Source organism: Synchiropus splendidus, chromosome 4, assembly GCF_027744825.2.
Source record: "Synchiropus splendidus isolate RoL2022-P1 chromosome 4, RoL_Sspl_1.0, whole genome shotgun sequence".
In the NCBI taxonomy this organism is placed as follows: domain Eukaryota; kingdom Metazoa; phylum Chordata; class Actinopteri; order Syngnathiformes; family Callionymidae; genus Synchiropus; species Synchiropus splendidus.
The window spans coordinates 2,672,216-2,688,693 of record NC_071337.1 but is presented as its reverse complement, the minus strand read 5'-3'; the positions used below and the strand labels follow the sequence as shown (position 1 = coordinate 2,688,693).

Sequence of the window (16,478 nt, the reverse complement as noted above, 5' to 3'; positions counted from 1 at the left end):
AAAAACCTCAGCTCACTCTAAATTTGTCACTCATTCCATTTCGTTGTATTCTATATATACAGTATTTGGCTGTCGTGGAATTTCGTTTTAAAATATGTTGGGGTTTTTTTGGTCTCTCTTGGTCAAAAAGGTTTAGATCTTTGATTGATGTATGACCTCCTCTCCTGTCGGGGTGACGTCCCCGTCCAGCTGCTGTCTGACTTCAGGAGAGTTTTTGTTGAGAGTCACCTGGCTCTTCCGTCCTCTTCCATCACATTCCTGGCCTGAAGGAGTTCTTAACCTTTTTGATCTGAGGGCCACCTTTCCCAGAACAAATGGCCCCAGGGCCCATTCAAGTAATAGAACTGATTCTTTACTACTGATTTCATTTGTTATCAACAGCCATATCTGATCTACATACACATAAACAAACCAAAACCTTGTGAAGTGACATGAAACCATGTGATCGTCGCAAAGATATTTGTCATAGAAAATAAGAAAAACTGAATAAATATAATAAACATAATAAAACCATATCTAAAAATCGTAGAATAAAATGAAAGTATTGCCATAAAATGTTCTTATTTCTTTCTAAAACTGCATCAACAGGTGCTTTCATGAACAGTGTTTCCTGATGGGGGCGCCATCACTTTCTTTATCACTGTTTCTTTCCAAGAACTTCTCCATAGTTGGTAACTATCACAGACGTGCGGCTGTCAAGTCAATTCAGTGACTCACGACTGCCACCATACGTGGCTCATGGATTAGAACTGAGCGTCTCACGACCCAAAGGTGTGAATCAAAACCCTTCTAGGAGGCGCTCGTGGCCAAACCATGGGCCCCGGCCCTGTGGTTAAGCATCACTCCTCTAGAGCACCAGCAGAGAGGAAAGCAGAGTTGGACGGCGCTGTTGAGGCCACGCAACAGATCCATCAAACTGTTTTCATCTGCGATCGACGTCTCAGACAAACGTTGGTGTTGCCAGTGTCTCTGGCTGGTGATCAGAGCTGAGGGCGAGCCAGCAGCTCCCTGCCCACAGCTGCTGCTCTCCATCACTGCCTCCGCTCTCGCTCCCTCTCCCGCCCTCTAATGAGGGACAGCAGGCAAATTAAAAATATTGATTGCCATTTGAGCGACCATGAATTCTAGTGTCACCTTTTGGGAGGCTTCTCCGGGGACGCTTCTCTTCTCCATCCTGTGTGTCACGCTCACTCTGCCTCTCTCTGCAGCCACAACACCAAGACCACGTCGTGGCTGGATCCCAGGCTCGCCAAGAAGGCCAAGCCACCGGAGGAATGCAAAGAGGACGGTGAGTGCGGCTTCTTCCTTTGGGCTAGGCTTCAGTTGTCGTGCTTCTGACGGAGGCTGCTGACTGGTGATGTGTATCAGCTCCGGTGGCCGCGGCCCACAGGCCTTGTGATTTGTGTATTTAAAGCCCACAAAGACGGCTTTATCCTCCTGTGAAAGAGAAGTGGTGCACCCGCACCACGACCCTGCGTCCCGAGAGAATGTCAACGAAGCTGAGTCTGTCGTGAGCTGTGCGTCCGCCAGGTCTGGAGCCGAGTTAGCGCTTTATGATGAGGTCACAGTTGGCTGCCAGAGCCAGGTCCTTCTGAACACACACGCTCTGTTAGAGGCAGGCTATCGAGTGCACTCCGGGGTCAGACCTTGTTGAGCTCCTGGTTATGGGGGAGTCTCGCGTCCATCAGGACTGAGATAGTCTGGAGTTCCAGTCCAACTCGTGAGTGGTGGGAGGGAGGCCTGAGCTTCGCTGAATCCTGACATCACGCTGGCTCAGACAGGTGAAGCAGGCTTTTAGCTAGGATGTTGAAACAGGGCATACTAAGCCACGCCCACAGACCGTAACCCCGCCCACAATACATTCCCCTCCACACACGTCAATGACGGACTTAACAGCTTACTTCGTAAAAAACAAGCTGCAAACATCTGACTTATATAAATAACAACCAATATACAACAAACATCTGAGTCAAACATTGACTCAATAGCTGTTGCCACTTTCAGATGCAGGAGTCTCCTGGGCAGCTGTTGTACTCAGCTGACACATAAGAAAAAAATGCATATTTTTTATCATGATTTTTTCCCTTACTTCACTTAGTACCATGTAAATTTTGATCCCTGTTGAGATATTTTATGGCATTTGCCAAGCACTGTGTGCTCCCCGCGCTCCCCAGTGAGCTTTGTGTCAAAAAAAAAAAAAAAAAAACGCTAAAATATTATGAGTTAGTTAGGTAACGATTGTTTGTGTGGAACTTATCTGCGGTTTCATTCTGTCACCAGCGTCAGACATCCGACCAATCACAGCGCTTCATGCTGCAAGTGTGGCGACTCACCAGATGTGGATAACCGCCAGATTACGACCGTAAACAGAGCAAGCTATGGCCACAAAAGGGTTGAGAATCGCCAAATTTCGATCATATTTGGCGAAATTCCCGGGCGGAAACTCTTTTCATGGAGACCAGTGTGATGATACAGAGTAGATCAGATCAGAGTAGAGCGTTATACAGGCACTGACGATCGGATGTTTTGGGGCGTCTGGCAAAAAGGGCCACACAAGGGCAAACATAAGGTCCTCACATGGAGGCCCCCGGGATAGATGAGCTTAAATACACACCTGCAGACAGCTGGGAGGAAACCAGAGTCGCCAGAGGAAACCAACTGAAGCACACTCAGGTCTGCTCAAGTTCCAGGGGTCAAACCTGTGACCTTATGGAGCGAGGCCGCAGCGCTAGCCGCTCCTCCACTGTGCTGCCTAAAGTACACACTGTGGTATTTCTTTGCTTGTCGTGGGCTCCTCTGCGGTCAGCTGAGTTCTTTCTGGAAGATCCCGGCCGTCACTGAGCGCCGCTCTAATCTGGCTCCACAGTTTTCCACCCGCAGTTCTCTGCGCGTGTGTGTGTGTGTGTCGTGAGGTTCCCGAGGCGAGCCTGTCGTACGACAACAAGCCACCGAACAGCGATGACATGCTTCACCGCTCCTGTTTTATTGAAGAAAACCCTGAGCAAACGCTTTTGCTGGGCGCGTGGAAGCTTGTCCTCTTTGTTCCGTGAAGCCCGTTTCAACAAAGCCTGTCAAAATATGTGGTTGGTGCTGGGTGCAGCGCCACCCGTTCAAAAGAGCGGCGGCACCAGCGAAGCTGGCGGCCGACATCACAGACGCTTACGTAACTGGATATTTCTGTCTCTCTCTCACCTCCTTTACCTCTTCAGTTGACACCCCCCCACCCCTTCTGTAGAGAAGCAGAAAAGTAGGACGAGTCTGTTTTCACTGTTGCATCCCTGCGCTGGCTCTCTGTTTGTTTTATTCCTGCTCTGCCAAATATTTGTTGGCTGCGAAGCAGAAACACGTGTGAGCACTTTGTCTCTTTACTGATTCAGCTTTGCTCTCACCTCAGGAACAGGCCCCCGAACCTCGTAGGCCGCGTTCAGTTACAGAGTTTTAGCGAGTCACATGTCCGCCCGCCGACAGGGAGGCTGCCGCGGTACTCGCTGACATCACAGAGTCTCCTTGACGTTCCGATTCAAGTCTTTCTGCTTGATGCTCTCACCAAGAAACGTCACATGAATGAGTGAAGTTCATTCCTGCCTTCAGTTTTCATGACGTGTGCCAGTCAGCAAGTCCTTGAACTACAATCCTGGCCCATTATTGGGGGCAATGTGTCACGTATTGTGTGGTGAGGCAGCCTGTGATTCCCACCCTGGTCTCCACTGAAGGACCAAGCCAGGAGACCTCAGAGGGTGGATGGATGGGTGGGTGATGGGTGGTTGGGTTCATGATGGCTGGATCGATCGATGGATGAGGAATGATGGTTGGATGGGCCAGTGATGGGGAGATGACCAATGGATAGATGATGGATGGATGGATGACAGATGCAGGATGATGGATGGATGGTAAGTGATGGAGGGGAGGTGATGGATGTACCGATGATGGATGGATGGATGACAGATGCAGGATGATGGATGGATTGATGGAGGGATGGATGGATGTACCGATGATGGATGGATGGATGGGTAGGTGATGGATAGATGAATGGATTAAGAATGATGGGTGGATGAAGGGGTGGGTGGATCAAGAATGGATAGATGGCTGGAGAATGATGGATGGATTGATGGATGGATGACAGATGCAGGATGATGGATGGATGGTAGGTGATGGAGGGGAGGTGAAGGATGTACTGATGATGGATGGATGGATGGTTGGATGGATGGGTAGGTGATGGATGGATGGATGGATTGAGAATGATGGATGGATGAAGGGGTGGGTGGATCGAGAATGGATAGATAGCTGGAGAATGATCGATGGATGGATTGATGGAGGGATGGATGGTGGCGGCCTCTTCACTCCTCTGACCTGCAGCATGGTTCCAGTGCGACTGGGCCGCTGAGGTCAGCTCCTCCCACCTCCCCTGTTGGCTCCTCCCTCCCCCTCTGTCAGCTGCATGAACCAGCAGGTGACCAGCTAAAGCTTCATCAGACCAGTGAAAGAAGCGTTTCTCCCAGCAGCCTCAGCTCCTGCTTCAGAGCTGGCAGCAGCTAATCTCTTCTCCTTGAGTGGATGTAATTAGGTGTCGGTCTGCGCGAGCAAAGTTCAGCCTCGTCTCTTTGCTGACAGATCGACCTGTCTCACCTTCACGCTTCGCCGCTTCTGATGTGTGTGACTCTTGTGTTTTGATTTACCTCATCATATCACCGCATCTGCTCCGTGTACCTCGCTGGTGCATCTCGAGCCTCGTGGCCGGCGCTGATGTCGGAACTACCCTCCTCCAGTTAGCAGCTCTTTAGTCAACACGAAGAACCCCATTCCACTCCTGAAGCTGTCGGCATGTTGGTCCAGCCTCCAGGTATCTCTTCCAGCTGACTCTGCTCGTGTGAGCAACAGCAGCAGCGAGACTTTTACGCCAACAGGTGGCGCTCTTCCTCCGTAGAGTTTTCAGTGTGGCCGGATGGTGGCGTAGGCAAGGTCGAGTCAAGGTGACCGGTGTTTTGACTCCAAGATTCAGTCAGAAAAGTGGCTGAAGTTGCTGGGCTCACTGAGGCAGAGAGGTGTGATGGAGATTATGTGACTGGTCTCCCAGTCGTCCTCAGCCTCCTCCACCTTCTTTGCAGCATTCAGTTCACTTCGAGTTCGTCTCATCGAACCCCAAATGCTCATTTCACCTGCTGATCTCCACCTTCATGAGGTTCTGTTTCTCGCCCATTTTTCTGTTTAGTCTTCTGCCAAAGTTAATCCTTTAGTCATTCACGTCATTGTAGTTGGTCATGTTTAAGTCGACTAAAAGTCACAGCAATTCAGTCTAGTTTTAGTCAAATGAAAACTCAGTTTTACTCAAAACATCCAGTCGTTCTTTTCATTCCAGAGATGCTTATTGTTTATTTATTCCAGTTTACTTATGTTCCATGGCTAAAATATGGACTGAAAATCTGGAATAACAAGCCTCTTGAATAAACTGAATGAATGAATGAATCAATGCGACTTTGCTGCTAGTGTTTCCATAGTTGACTCAATCTGCATTTATAAATGATACGCTTCATGTTTTAGATTTTTTAGAAACACCAACAAAATAACATTCAAAAAATGGTGTTGGAAACGATATAGACTTTGACTTTAGTAGCTGAGCATCAACTGAGCATTAAAATGCCGGTTTCCACCGTGAGGTTTTGAATCCTCCTCAAATAAAACCGAAATGGAGCGCAGCCAATCAAGAAGCAAAGTCATGTTTTGACATTCATTGAATTGGTGAGTACAATAACAGTAGTTTTTCATCATGAGAAGTGAATCTCTCTTCAGTCTGCTGCTGTCTTCACCGGTCCGTCTCTTCATTTGTCCGGCTGGATGAGCCACTTTTGTTCCGCTAGCTGCGGGTGCATGCAGTTGCTGACTCGGCGCTGGCGTCTCAGCGGAGTCGGCTCAGAGAACCTTCTTCTCTGGAGGAGCAACTGTGTTGCCTGAACACACTCAAGAGCCTCAGGCAAGTGACTCTTCACTTCAGCTGACTCCAGTTACAAGGTCTCATCGTCTTCAGTGTCTCACTTACCTCAGAGGTTTTCTGAGAATCTCCGCCATCCGCAGGTGATACTGCACCTGAGCGGCCAGTCGAGGTGCCGTGTCCCGTGCTGGGCCTTCCTCCTTGCTGCTCTTTCTTCAGCTCAGTGTGCGACACGTTCCAGTCATAAATATGGCCTGAAACACTGCTGAGTCGGCTGTATTTGGCGAGGAGTGGATCTTGAAATTCAACCCCAGTTTTTCACAGCTAACGCGAGTCCCGGAGCGACTGCCGTGTGTTTGGAATGGGCCGACGTGTCTTCTCTTTTAGCACTCAGAAGTGAGGCGTCCTCTTTTCTGCTCCATCTGTTGTGAGCTGCTGTCACCCAAACCTCTCCGCTCAAGTGTCCGGCCTGACGCTGCACTGAATACGGCCCAGCAAAGCTGCGGCTTCCAAACAGGTGCAGGTGAAGACAGGCTCGGAAAAAGGAATGTGGCGTGGACAGGACGGCGTGAGGACGTTTGCGTGGCAGGTTTTCAAGTGGCCAGCCGAAGTTCAGCCCTGCACCGTCTCGATAAGCTTCCAGACATGCAGCGCTCTCCTCCTCCTCCGTCCTGGTCTCCTGCTTCATTGTCTGCTGTGTCTGCAGGAGACAGGCTCCGGTGGGAGTTTGCACTCGAGGTGATGTCAGGACAAAACTGTCTTCACAGCCAAGGGTTGTGTTTTCAAACCAGAAGAAGAAGTTCAACTCTGCCAGAGAAGTTTTCAAAGTGAGGCGGAACCTTTATTCATTTTTCATTTGCCGGCGTTGAGTTGAGAGTTGCTCTCCAGTGAGCGTGTGTAATCAAAACGCTTCACTCAGCATCTGAAGATACCAGATGCCAGCTTGGTCCGAGCTTTTATCCCCGACTTGATTGGTGTTGAAGTGTCTTGAGTCGAAGATGTTCGCAGAGATGTTGCACGTCTCCGTCAAACTGCAGCTGTGGAGCTTCACTTCGGCTGAATCCATTGTTTAGTCAGCGCAGGCTGTCCAGCTGACCTCGCTTCCCCAGGTCAGGGAAGAGGCACATTTGGGCTTCTGAAGTCCTTGGGACAAAACCAGGAGACGTCAGAGGGTGGGTGCATCGATGGATGGGGAATGATGGATGGATGGGAAAGTGATGAGTGAGTGACCGATGGATGGATGGATGGATGGATGGGTAGGTGATGGATGGATGGACATATAATAGATGGATAAATTGATGGAGGATGGATCAGTAGGCGACAGATGAATGAGTGGATGAAGGGATGTGTAAATCTCGGCTGGATAGATGGATGAGAATGATGATGGATGGTAGGTGATGATAGATGATGGAGGGATGGGAAGGTGATGGATGGATGCAGGGGTGGATGGATGGATGGATGGATGGATGTAAAAGATTGATGGATGGTAGGTGATGATGATGGAGGGATGGGAAGGTGATGGATGGATGGACATATAATAGATGGATAAATTGATGGAGGATGGATCAGTAGGCGATGGATGAATGAGTGGATGAAGGGATGTGTGACTCTCAGTTGGATAGATGGATCAGAATGATGATGGATGATAGGTGATGATAGATAACGGATGGAGGGATGGGAGGTGATGGAGGGATGCAGGGGTGGATGGATGGATGTAAAAGATTGATGGATGGTAGGTGATGATAGATAACGGATGGAGGGATGGGAGGTGATGGATGGATGGACAGATCATAGATGGATGTAACAGATTGATGGAAGGAAGGATGGATGGATTAATGGTTGATGATAGATGACGGATGAATGGATGGAAGGAGGGATGGATGGTGGCAGCCTCTCACTCCTCTGACCTTCCACTGATCTGAAATGACATTGGACCCAGTGGAACACGGCAGAATGTTTGTGTTTGTAACAAAACTATGTCCTGAAGTATGTACATGAGACAGTCTACAGAAGCCCCGCTCATCCCCAACACTTTGGCAAGAGATGCGCCTCTGCTGGCAGCTGTGAAAAACCCCTCTCCTCCCCACTGAGGGCACATTCTCTTGGGTTATAATGGTGAGCCAGGAGCCCTTCATCAGGGCTTCATCTAACAAGGAGGGGGCGGGCCTACGCCTGCACAGGAGGCGGAGTCAATGGCAGTGTGACGTCAGGAAACGGAGCACCGTCATAAGAGACTTGCTGTATCATGTGGAGGAAGGCTTGACAACCTCATGAAGCATTTCTTTACCAAGAGCGCCTCCTACAGAGCGCTGAAAATGAGGCTTCGCTGAGCTTCATTTCTTTCTTAGGTAGTGGAGTACAAAGTTACGCTGGCAAAACACGTCCCACACAGGTTGGTTCCGTTGGTTCTGTGGCACCTGACCTTTGACGGGCTGACTGATTCTGGTGCGGCTGGTTTCACAAAGTGGTTCCTCTGTGAAAGGTCAGGGAATGAAAAGAGCAGAAGACAGAAGGAACATGAGCCCCCTGCTGTTCCCGCGGCTCGTCCTCGTGTTCCTCACCCCACTGCTGAAAAACACCATAACTCGCTGGCTCCATCCGACTTCAGAAGTCTGGGCCTGAATCAGGAACGACGGCACACTTGGACCTGATGAAAGGAGCCAGCCGCCCTCTTTTTCTAATGATACTGAGAGGAAGAGCAGAGTTGGAAGATGCTGCTCACTGATCCTTGCTTTCACCACAGTTTTTAGACTTCTTCGTTCCAGCTTCGCCCCCCAAAAGATGAACGGTCTTCACTTTTATTGAAGTTCTATTTGCTTCCCTCCTGCCATTTTTCACGTTTGCTGCCCCACATATATGATAGATATTGGATATTGCCATGAAAATGGCAGAGACCCGTCATTGTGTTGCCCACATATACTTTAGAATGTAATTTCATGAGAGCCATATATATGTGTGTATGTAAAAAGCAGCATTGGTCCCTTCATCCTAAATAAACAAACACAATTACGGTGACCCAAACAGTTCCCATGATGCTTTGCAGTGCAGTCAACCAGTCATATGGAGGAAAACAGCTCATTTTGGCACTTTATGGTCAATAAAACACCTGTAACTTCATTGGTCTGGTGTGACAAGGTTCAATTTTGGCAGCATGCGGCTTGTTTGCCTGCATAACTCCGAGCATGATGGGAAGTCACCGTTACTGAGCTCACTGTTGAGGGTGGTGGCGCCTTTTAAGACCGGCTAAATAGAAACAAAGTCGGGGAAACTGTGGTTTGTTGTGACAGTATTTTCATATGGTGAGCTCCTTCGCTTTCATTTTTCCCCTGGGCTTTGCTTCTCTGACCGAACAGGACCTGTGACTCGTGGCTCCTCTGATTCTGGTCATGTCGCCTCTAAACTAATGCTGCAGCGCGACGCATATCTCACCTTTACCTCCGTGAATGAGTCACCCATTCACACGTGCCGGGGCTTCTCAGCTGCATCTCCGCTCATTAAATGTGAAAGATAGTGTTTCAAGTTTTCACTCTGAACTCACACCCGTTTATGAAGCTTTACGTTGCTTTATTCTGTTGTCACATGGACGCACGTGCTCGCGTGCTCCCCATCAGAGGGCCGCGTAATTCTCAGCTCCCGAATCGTCATTCTCGGCCTCTGAAGTCTTTAATGAGTCACATGTTGTTCACGTGTGCGACGACGATGCACACGCCACAGGGGCGAGCGAGAGAAACCGCTGGGCTGCTCAGGAAATGAACGTCAACAAGCTGCTGATCTCAGCCGCCGTGTTCCCACGTTGTGTCCCCTGAATGATGACACTGGAAATGCCAGTAACAGATTGCCGTGTTTGCCGGGAGCTTGTCATCTCACCGTCTCCGTAACGAGATTTCAAAGCACGTCGTCCGTCTCACCACGGACCTGGAACTAATGACTTGTGCTGATGTTATTGGGAGCAGACGGAGGAGGTGTTTTCTCATTTGCATGTGAAAGGCTGAGTGAAGAATTGGAACACCAGCGACACGCCGCTGGTTCACCTCAGGCCTGCAGCAGTCGCTGCTGGCAGCGGCAGTGTCCTCGCAACCTTCAGCCACACGGTGGTCCACGGCCTCGGGCGATAAGTTATCGTATATGGTATACCGGCAAACACACTCCCCGCGATGACAATTCTGCATCTCACCGTAAGCTGGATAAACACATGGCTCACTTGCTGCACACGTGAACATGAGGAGACCGTGACGGCGCCGCGCTCTGCAGCTCTGCAGCGTTGGACAGCCGACACCGGTGTGTGACAGTTGAGGAGAGTGTGGTGGACATTGGTTTCCATGGTAGTTTGAAAATGATTTTGAATCCAGGGAACCTTTGATCATGACACTGGTCGACACTTGGATATTGGCGGCGGCGTCCTCTTCCGCGTCCCCATTAGGCTTCACTGATGGAGGACACACACTTACAGGCAGCGCTAATGCTACGAGCCGCCATCAGTTAGGGACCATCAACAAATTCTGAAGCCTCAAAGTCTGAGTGACATCTTCAATAAGGCCATGGAAAACAAGCATTTTAGGAGAGAGAATTGTGACAAGGTTTTTCATCACACCAGACAAAGGACTGACAGTTTGGATCATGATCTGGAGAATAGAATCTGACTCCATGATCATTTCTTCACCTGATTTCTAATGTTTCTTCAGTAGCATCTAGGAAATGTGTCCAGACTGCTCCATAGTTCAAGTCAACTGTTCAGAGACATGAGATACAGCAGACAGACGGCTCCATTTAACCCCTAAATAAAGCTGGCAGAGCAGCCTGTCGGACACCAGCGGCTTCTACCAGAGACATGAAACATTGAGTTTCTCATCTCTGCACTGAGTTCACTGTTCAACAAATAAAGATGTTGGGGACAAACTCCACTCATGAGTTTCATCATGAAACAGTTTCAAGAGAGGCTGTAGTGTCCGACACATGGAAGACAATGAAAACTTAATAACTTTGCTTCTGAAGCATCACTACATCAGCCATTTCTGGGAGACTGAAGAACCATTCTATCCATTTCCGCCCCTGATTTCTTCAGCAGGGTTGTGTGTTCCTGTGTGGACCGGTGTCGTGTGTTTTCTCGTGCGGTGAGGTCATCATTAGAGATAAATCACAGGCGCACGACACATGAATGGCTGAATGAGGTGCAGTGAAACAGTGAGGAGAGTTGTGAGCCGCAGTCATGAGTGAAGCCTGGGCTCAGCTCACCTCCTCCTCCTCTGCCTCTCTTCGCAGCTGGCTTCCGTATCAGACAGCATGAATGACAAGTGCGAGTCCGAACGTGTCGTCGTGGTTCTGCCCGTGTGTGGCTGAAACGCTTGTGCCCGTCATGTGTTCCGTGCCGAGAACACTGGACGTGATCTTCAGACTCTTCCTCAGCAGAGATGGTGTCGTCCACGGCCTGTGAAGCTGCTGCCTGTGGTTCTGTGCCGTCTGGCCCGACTCGTCTCGATCGCCGTATTTACATCACTAACAATTCAGGCCACGTTAATATTTCATGACTGAAACTTCCGACCGCCTTTGTCCATGTTTGCTCCGAGGACCACTCCTCCTTCCAGGTTGGTTTTCACGCTCCATCGAGCCCCTGGCGGTCACCGACGGCGAGCCCCTGCCGCAGAAAGGTTTTCTGGAGCCGATCAATGCGCCTCTCTCAGAGCATCCATCAAACAGGAGCCTCATTATTCTTGTCTGTTTATGTCTTGCAGAGCTTCCGTACGGCTGGGAGAAAATCGATGACCCCATTTATGGCAGCTACTATGTTGAGTAAGTTGTGTTAATATGTTCTCTTTATTTTGGGATGCCGCTGGTGAGGGGCCATTAATCCTGTTAATTCAGGCGGAGCGGGGCCAGGAAGTGATGGGCTCGTTACCGCAGCGGCAAAGAGCTCCGAGGCTGCAACAGCACTCTGGGAGTGCAGACCTCCACAGAGCAGCTCGAGTTCAGTGACGTCATGAATCCAGGGGGCGGGAACCTTGTGACTGAGAGGGACCAAAGTGTAATTCCATCACTGCCATATATATATATATTAGGGGTGGGATTCGATTTAAAAATAATCTAATTAATTAGAGAATTTGTGATGAATTAATCTCAATTAATCGCAGTTTAATGGTATAAGAATATTTGCCGCAAGAAGCCACGTTTTAAAATTTGAATGAATTTGGTTGAATGAATTATTGAATTACATACATTTAAACAACAACAGTTTGACAGTAGCACAAGTTTTTATATCACCTTATTTAAGCTCTTTTAATGTCTTGAAAATATTTGGATAAGAATTTCATTGTCATAAGAATTTCAAGTCCGTTCAGAGTGATGTAAACCCTGGTCATTGTGTAGTGAAAAACCTCCCTGAACAAAAGCAAACAGATGCTTTTGTTAAAGAAATGGAAAGTGAAGAGCAACAAATTTAGAGTGAATTCACATTTCAATATTTTTTACAGCAATATCGTGACATTCCCCGTGCGGCAGGTCGATCGTAGCAGTTGATGTCTACTGGTGTTTATTGGAACTGTTGAGCGACTCCTGTCTGCAGGAAGTGGCAGTAACTCGTGTCCCACTGTCATGAGCTCATGAAGCCATTTGTGTTTGACCAGCTGCCGCACCTCTCCGGCCCTCTACAAGTGACCGGTGCTGACCACTGCAGGCCCAGAGGTCAGGAAGTGACGCTGCTGTGGTGTCAAATTAGGTCGCCTTCCCCCCGAAGTTGGAGGAAATGAGGGGCATTGAATCAGCCCTGTTCCAGCTCAGTAAGAAAATGAAACGTAGGAGACACAATCACATCGGCGCCACTTCAGAGCCCCGCTGACATTTCAATTGGAGAAGTTTTGAAGCGTGAGCGTGAGGCATCTGCTTCTGAACTCCATCACGAGACGCCTCCTCCGTGCTGCAGGGGCTCGGACCTGACTGCGGCGCGGCCCCGCTCTGGTCTGCTCGCCTTCCACGGTGCCGCATGACTCGCTCTATTTTTAGCTCAGGATGAAAGTGGTTTGGCTCACGGAGTTTCTCGCACGCCAGGCTTTCTGTCTTTTGTCCTGCCTGTGCTGTTTCTGATCCCCAGCCCCCGAAACTTGACAGGCTTTTCACTGTCACTGACGCTTGTTTCTGACGCTGTGAACCTCTCCTCCTTCCAGCCACATCAACCGACGGACCCAGTTCGAGAACCCGGTCCTGGAGGCCAAGAGGAGAGTGCAGCAGCAGCAGCAGATGCAGAGCCAGGGCCTGTCCTCGCTGCCTCTCCCCGCCATCTTCAGAGGTGAGCCCCGCTGTCCTGGTGGCGCCGTGGGTCTCACCGCAGCGCCGTCTCATCCAGCTGTCACCGCTGACTTCTAACTGTCTTTCTGCGACAGGATGTGACGTCAGTCACTGTCTCTGCTCTGAGCTCTGTCCTGTCTGGACCAGTGCTTCACCCCTAGGGGTGATAGGAGGCACTGCAGGGAGGACGTGAGCGTGGGAGAAATCGATTTTAATACTCTCTAGAAACAAAGTCTCCGCCCTGAGAGGCTTGAGCCACCGTGGTCCTTCAAGTTAGTTACCAGTGATGCAGAGAAGCTGGCTTGAGATCACGAGGTCACATGACACGCCTGTCTTTCTCAGAGCCTCCAATTAACCAGGCGCGAGCAGGTTGAGAACTCGAGTTGATCTAAAGCAGCGCTTTTCAACTGGTGAGCCGTGGGAAATGATCCAGTTCCCGGAGACAGAGGTGGACGATGAGATGAGATGAAATCATGAACAACTGAAACATGTTGATGGTTGACCACCGTGAGCAGATCACATGGATTTGGCCACATCCTTTCTATACACTATAGATCGATGCTGACTCGTCCTTCAGCTCTGCTCCTCCTCCCTCACACTCACAGAGAAGAAGCCGGTCAAATAGCCACAATAGGCGAGAGTCAGTAGCTACCAATTTTCACCAATTCAAAGGGATTTTCCACAGGACTTTGGACTGAGCACAATTGCGCTCTGGCTGAGGTTCCTTTGGTGGTGAGGCTGGGGATTTATTCAATAAACAGAGTGTGACAGTGGTCTGAAGAACTCCATGTGAACCTGAGTTTCTGACACGGCCCCACGGCAGTGGGACGGTCCCACCCAGAGCAGAGCCACGAGCCCTTCAGGCTGAAACTCTCTCCAGATCTGGCTTCCACTGGTGCGGCCGAGCCGCCGGAGTCAGGCCTTTTTCCACAGTGTCAGGTGGCTTTGTATCTGTGACGGTTCTCTTTTCTCCCCCCCCCCACTCCCACCCCGTCAATGGGACCCCAGTAGAGAGCCCCTGCGCCACCCTCCCCAGATCCCCCCTCGTCCAGGTGGGCCTGTTGTCCGAGCGGAGCCACAGCCTGAGCGACCTGTCCTGTTCGCCGCAGGCGCTTCGCCGGGCGGCGGCGCACGCCACGTCCTCCTCCGCCAACGCTTCGCCTCTGCGGAGTGTTCTGACTCGCCGACTGAAGCGCTGCCCCCACCACCAGCTGAATCCACCCCACACCTCCGCCTGCACGGTGCTGCTCCAGCAGCCCGTCTATAGCCCCCTCTCCCTGTGGCACGTCCTCAGTAAGTAGGTCAGGAGGGGGCGCCACAGAGCCCGGCGCCACCTTCCGCTGCCTGCGCTCCTGTTGTAGCATGCTAGCTCGCAAGCTTCCCCACCCGACCCGGCCGCCTCCTACCGGGACTCGTGTTCTTCACATGTGGAAACCAGGATGCCAACTCAGCTCCTCGGCTGCAGTCCTTCGACCACCTCTGTCCTGCAGCTGACCCGGAATGTCGCCCCCCCCCTCCACCGACCCTAGCATCTTTGGAGCTGATCCCTTTAAGCCTGGTGACAGTTTGTGCTCTCCTCATGCTAATGACGCGCACCAGAAAGAGTTTGGCCTGTTTGTTTCAGTCACCACGACAGTGTTTCTGGGTCGAAACACCTTCCACTTTTGCTCCCTGAAATCCTCTCCTCTACAATGCTCTCCTTAAGTTCTTCAAGTTTGTCCTTCACTGTGAAGTCTCCAGGAGCCTCTCCCACATCTGGGGTCAGAAGAGCGGACATGAGGACTGGTAGGGCTAGCGCCTGGTCCAGGGCCCGCTGGTGGACATTGATCAAATCTGATCCAGTCCCATCACTTCAGATGGTCCTGAATAGAGGTGGATGGAGAGGAGCCAGAACCAAATAAGAGATTGATTCAAACCTGTTTGGCATGAGCTCCTCCCCCATGAGCCAGTGTCGGTGCCACAGTGGCTCGGATCTGTCTGTGGTTCCCAGGTGTGGTCCTCCAGTGAGACCATCAGATCAATATCAGCGTCTGAAGCAGGGGCTCCTGAAGTGCTTTTCTCTCTGTCTCAGACCAGTCGCACAGAGAGAACTGTGCTGCAAGGACACCTCAAGCAGAGAATAAATTCTGCTTCGTAATGCGACATCCATTCATCCATCCATCCACCCCCTTCCATCCATCCATCCACCCCCTTCCATCCATTCATCCATCCATCCATCCATCCACCCCCTTCCATCCATGCATCCATCCATCCACCCATGCATCTATGCATCCATCCATCCACCCACCCTTGCATCCATCCATCCATCAGCTATTCTCTGTCCCAGCCAGAGAGGTGAGGGGCCCCATGAACAGGTCACCAGACATTCACACACCTATGGGCCAGTGAGAGACATCGATGTGCACCATTTCCTTCTTCATCTGTCCCCCAACTCTTGGCGCCCCTGTCGTGCAAGCTGCTGCTTCAGATGCTGATATCCACTTCAGTGCATCCTGTGGTACCGAGCCACCCAGTGGCTGCTTTGAGAATGGCAGCGTAGTAAAATTGAGCTCAGGTGAGGTTGAGCACTGTCTGTGGTCCCGTTGCTTCTTCCACCTTGGCCTGAGCTCCACCCCTCTGATGCCCCCTGCTGGCCCCCTGTGGTAGGACGAGCCTCGTGCGTGCAGCTCTGAATCTTGCACGCAGACCTGCATCTCCACACCAGCCTGTGGACCGTGCTTCCCAGCTCCCCGCAGCTTCACCCGTGTGCCGTGATCCAGCCGCTCCAGCCTCCCGCCGCCGCCGCCTCGGCCTGGCTGGCTCTCACGCTGGTGTTTGTCTCGGTTGCAGAGAAGCCGCTCTTCACCCGAGACCCCACGCAGCTGAAAGGAAGCTTCCTGTCCACGTCGCTCCAGAAGAGCAACATGGGATTTGGATTCACCATCATCGGAGGGGACGAGCCAGACGAGTTCCTGCAGGTCAAGAGCGTCATCCCGGAGGGTCCGGCTGCAGCGGACGGCAAGATGGCCACCGGTGAGTCCCTGCTCTGCACGCAGGACCGCGTGGGTCACGCCCACCTTTGGAGAACACCTCCTTATTCATGTCGTGTAGAGTTTCAGACTGTGTTTTTGATGCTGCTGGGTTTAGGCGGCTTCATCGCAGTGAGGTCAGGTCAGGTCACTTCAAGGGTCATCGGGTCACGGGCAATGGATCCAGTCTCCCAGAGGGCAGACTGGGTTTGGCCCGTGTCAAATGGGACTTGTTTCTGACGGTGTGACAGAGTCAGCTGGCGTTTTCC

The 16,478-nt window shown here is 50.9% G+C and overlaps 1 protein-coding gene across 9 annotated transcripts in view; it reads left to right on the top strand.

The window, feature by feature from the left end:
- Positions 1-16,478, top strand: part of magi2a (membrane associated guanylate kinase, WW and PDZ domain containing 2a) — a 138,677-nt gene that overhangs the window by 98,910 nt on the left and 23,289 nt on the right. For all 9 annotated transcript variants that reach the window (XM_053863817.1, XM_053863820.1, XM_053863819.1 and 6 more), the window contains exons 6-9: positions 1,209-1,288; positions 11,656-11,713; positions 13,081-13,202; positions 16,031-16,213. In XM_053863817.1, coding sequence (XP_053719792.1) covers positions 1,209-1,288; positions 11,656-11,713; positions 13,081-13,202; positions 16,031-16,213 — 443 coding nt within the window. The remainder of the gene's footprint in view (positions 1-1,208; positions 1,289-11,655; positions 11,714-13,080; positions 13,203-16,030; positions 16,214-16,478) is intronic.